The 4,774-nt window shown below is 34.4% G+C and overlaps 1 protein-coding gene across 1 annotated transcript in view; it reads left to right on the top strand.

Moving 5' to 3' along the window:
- Positions 1–4,623, top strand: part of LOC111085195 (putative sodium-coupled neutral amino acid transporter 7) — a 20,454-nt gene extending 15,831 nt beyond the window's left edge. Inside the window, exons 7-8 of the mRNA XM_022382682.1 lie at positions 2,195–2,394; positions 4,261–4,623. Coding sequence (XP_022238390.1) covers positions 2,195–2,394; positions 4,261–4,451 — 391 coding nt within the window. The 3' untranslated portion in view covers positions 4,452–4,623. The remainder of the gene's footprint in view (positions 1–2,194; positions 2,395–4,260) is intronic.
- Positions 4,624–4,774: the final 151 nt, after the last annotated feature.

Below are 4,774 nucleotides of genomic sequence, written 5' to 3' on the forward strand. Positions count from 1 at the left end.
GTAGCTTTGCGCGAAATTCAAAACAAACAAACAAACAAACTGACAAAAACATATATGCGAACACAATACAAACAGAATAGAAAGATAATTTATTTTGACTTAAAGTTGCTATGCAGCGTAAATAGCCATCAAATGTATGATATTTTTTTTTTTTTCAAATTTCGTTTAAAACTACACAAGGTCTATCCGTGCGAGCCTGACCATAATTTGGAACTGACAGACTAGAGGAAAGGCAGCTGTTAACCGCACACACACACCACTAACTTTTAGGCTACTCTTGTCTGACCAAGTAGTGGGATTTGACCGTCATATATTATATATATATATTATAGCGCACTCACAGATATAAAACACAAAGAGAGTTTTTGAGTCAGCGAGACACCAACTATGATTCCTAAGATTCATCTGTGTACTTTAACCACTAGGCCACTCATGGTCTCAGGTTGTTGACTCTAGGTGAATTGATTAACATTTAATTCAGGATGCATCTTGTGTATCCACAAATTTTATTTAGTGCGGAGTATTTCTTTACTATCCGCATTCCCCAAGATGTTAAAGTGTTTTGAAGCGACATTTATGTCACAGTTCTATAAACAGCGCCTAAGGATGGACGACTGACTATATGCCGTGTTTTGCGCATGCTCTTTAGTTAATACGTGAGCTCAGACAACGTATTGTAGAGCTCACATAGCCAAGGTTACACCTTGGACATGTAAATTTATATATGACGAAGAGCGATGCGTTATAGGACTCCTGTCTTTAGATTAATATAATTACTTAAATGAAACATCGATTTAAAGACAATTCTATATTTGATATGTGGGTAAATTTTATTATTCAAAATATATTTAATTTTCTTCCTTAATTCTTTAGGATGATTACCAGTAAATGGTGAATTGTATTCATTGGAAAGGCTAGACGGTATTACTATCACTTGTGGCATATAATGGGCTAAAGAAGACCAAATTTTACTTTCACGTTGTAAAAAACCGGGCAAGGTCTATTGACTAACGTGGTGAGCTACGTAAGGAATGGACCAGGGTTCGAGACATGACTTTTCTTTCAACAATAATATTTATGACCTTCGAAAATTACTATTTTAAAAGGACTCGGAAAGATTGAGAAAAGTATTGTTTATTTGAAACATCTTGGGATATGTTTTGAAACGCTCCCTTGCAGCTCCAAGTTTGTTTGTTTGTTATTGCACTTTCAGTTTTGGGATCGTTACAATAGAGACAGTCAATCCCGTTTTTCGGTACAAAGAGCTAAACAAAGCCCCTATGGCGGGGAGTACTTCTAGCTGGCTGCTCTTCTGATCAGCAGCTTAAAATATGGACGGCTATATCAGAATCCTAAGGGATCTCTGACGTTGCTGTTTAACACACGAGTACGATGAATTGACCCATTAAAATATTTCTGCAACAAAATAAATAGGATATTATTTTTAAAAGGGAATTTTAAAGAAATCTTAATTTTTCTTTTATCTTTAGCTTAGCTAATTATTACATATTTCTCGATTTATAGTGAAGTTACACCAAGTTATTATTCTGTATAACTAAAGATTTCTTTGAGTGAGCCACAGATTATGTAATGGAATAAGCTGAAACTTTTAGAAACGTGTGCGTTTTACGTAGAATAATATGTAAACGATTACATCAAGATTGTTAAGGTTGAAAATCAGTATAGTAAAAAACAATGTGTTTTCTCACGATGTTTTATAACTAGATAAAATTACTTATATCTATATGTAAGTATTTTACAGAATTGAGAAAAAACAAGACAATTGTACGTTTCAATATCGCAATGCCTTTAATGGCGAAACCACGGTCGTGAATAAATGATGTTTTTGTAAAACGTACAATAGCCTTGTCTTTCCTCAATTCATTAATTATGGAGTTTCACCAAGTACCGACGGTTTCAAGTATCAATTATATATGTAAGTATTTTTCTTCTTTTAGAAGCAAGAAGGCAGGAATAAAAATTATCAAACAATTTGCGTTCGTCTTCAAGAAAATATATGATGCGGTTTTAACAGTTGGGTTCTTATCATTAATTTCAAACTTGGTTGCAGTTGTTTATGGGGATTTTGATGTTCTACTATCATAATTTAAATTTCGTAATTAACAAACAAGTTGGAATAAACTTTTGAGAAACATTCAATAATAGTACTTGTGTTCTAATCAACGTTTTGCAGAACGGCTATAGACGACCTTTACATTGAAACAAGAGGCATTTCAAGAGACGAAGCAGTGAAAGATGAACGATGTAGGAGAATTATAATCGTCATAATCTGGTTTAGCAGTTCATTAACTTTAGCTCTAGTAATCCCTAACATCGGGATTCTGATCGAATTCGTAGGGAGCCTAGCAGCAATTTTCATCTTTGTTTTCCCTGGTAGGTAATGCTGGTAGATTATTACTTCTTACTGCTCTAACATTACTTTGGCTTTTATTTACATACATCTTGGTGCCTATGATTAAAACATGCTGGTGTAACAAAAGATAGATGGTTGCAATTAATGAAAGTTTTCTAAATTTTGTCTGTCATTTTTCCAACCACACTGAAAACAGACAGATGCGAGTTCGTTTACGATTAAATCTTTATGTAATAAATGTTTATTAATCATATAAATGAATATAAGCAGTAGCAAAATTTATTGTTTGTTTGTAATTAAGCACAAGGCTACACAATGGGCTATCTATGCTCTGCCCACCACGGGTATCGAAATCCGGATTCTAGCGTTGTAAGTCCGCAGACATATTGCTGTGCCACTGGGGGGGGGGGGGCAGCAAAATTTATGACGATGATAATGATATATATAAAATAAGGTTACGAAATACATTTAAAATTACTGGTAATTAAAAATCTTATAGTACTTGTTTACTCGTTAAATGTTTAACAATATTCTCAGCAAGTAATGGAAACACTGGGGCTTCTGTTAAAACACTGAATATAAATATTTTTTGTTTATTCTTGAATATCGCCTATCGAACAAATCGAGTTTCTTTACTCTGTCTCGAAAATTTTTGTTTAATTGTGTGGGTGTGGTAAAAAAATATAATTACCGTACTACTGCTCATGCTAATAAAACAAAAAGACATGGCATTTTCGTTCCTTATCAAGTATTAGGTCATGGTATCCTTACATATAGTATAACGAAATGAAATGAGCATTATATTGTAGCCTAGTGTCTCGTGATGCCTGAAAGAGGCATTAGAGTTACCAACTCTCCTGGCCAATAGGAATTTTTTTGTATAACCGTTTCCAAGGTAACCGTATTTCATGAAGAATCAAATGTTGTTAATTGGTTGTAAGTCTCAGATTACGCTTGACCTTGAAAATTTTTCTTTGTTAGATGTACCAGAATATTTTCTGCAGTAAGACTGTATATTTTGATACTTTCTGCTTTCAGGATATGTTTTGAAATCATTTTGTTATGCTATAGGTAGAGGTATTTTGAAATAGGGAGTCCATTTGGCACGGCCGCTGGTATCGGCATAACCACAAATGACCCCCCCCCCGCCTAAAAACTAAATGGTCCCCTACATTTATTCCCCTTGTCGGTCCTCTTTTGGCTCGGGACTCCACAATTTCTGGGCTGCGGGGGCATTCTAACACCACTCATTCGCTGGTCGTTTGCGCTTTTGTATTACAAGTGGCCACTCATTCTGCCCAAATTGGAAATTTTAATAACTTCAGAATGGTAGTTACTGGAACAATGGCACGTATTCTTAACACTTACTTCCAAACCCTTAGTAAACGTAGTATGAAAAGATAACATTATTTACGTTTATATATTTGTAGAATATGGTAATACACCTGCGTTCTTTAATTAGTTTTGTTCTAGTTATAAAAAAAATATTTAAGAAGATAACCAAAGGACTTACATACTTTAGTTTCTAATTATTGATGCAAACCGCCTAATTGTAAAAGAGGGTTAATTGTTTACTTTATCAAAAGGGTTGTCTAAGTTAGTTTTGAGTCTGATTCTCGTGACTCATCTTTATAATCGTTTAATGAATATTTTTGTTGTATGCGTGTGTGTTTTTATAGCACTCTATGTTAGACCTATTCATTCTTTGATTTTTTTAAAGCAAAAATAGGGAACTTTTGAATATAAAATTTGAAGTCTTACCTATATGCCTTTTTTGAAAAATAGAGGTCTTTAACTACACGTGTAAAATTCATGTAGTAGCTGTATCCTTGATTTTTTTCGTCATTTTTCATGAAGTTTCAACAAATATGTTCTGTTCTTTCCAGGATTGTGCCTTTTAAAGGTAACACTAAAGAAGAACCCAGATCTTGCTGGTTTCAAGGACAAGTTTCTAGTATTATGGTCAACATTTTTTCTGACCATTGGAACATTTATATTCTTCTTGGTGTTAACACAGGCTTTGATTAAAGACATCTCTGGCAAGTCTATAGCAGGGAAACCCAACCCGTGTCGATAGTAATTTTGCCGAATTATACAACGTGTTTGTTTTGAAGTTCATCGTCACTTGTTGGCAAATTTAGTGTTACACATTTATTTCTAAATTTTTTATGACTTGGTGAAACCTAATTAACATTAACAGTCCACTGGCTATAGAAAAAAGATCACCAAAGTAAAAAAGTTGAACTGTTGTTGTTGTTGTTTATTATTAAGCACAAAGCTACACAAAGGGCTATCTGTACTCTGCCACCACGGGTATCGAAATCCGGTTCTAGCAGTGTAATTCCGAAGACATTCCGCTGTGCCACTGGGGGGGGGGGGGGGGAATTGGAATTGCAAAGC

This window comes from Limulus polyphemus, unplaced genomic scaffold, assembly GCF_000517525.1.
Source record: "Limulus polyphemus unplaced genomic scaffold, Limulus_polyphemus-2.1.2 Scaffold269, whole genome shotgun sequence".
NCBI lineage: Eukaryota > Metazoa > Arthropoda > Merostomata > Xiphosura > Limulidae > Limulus > Limulus polyphemus.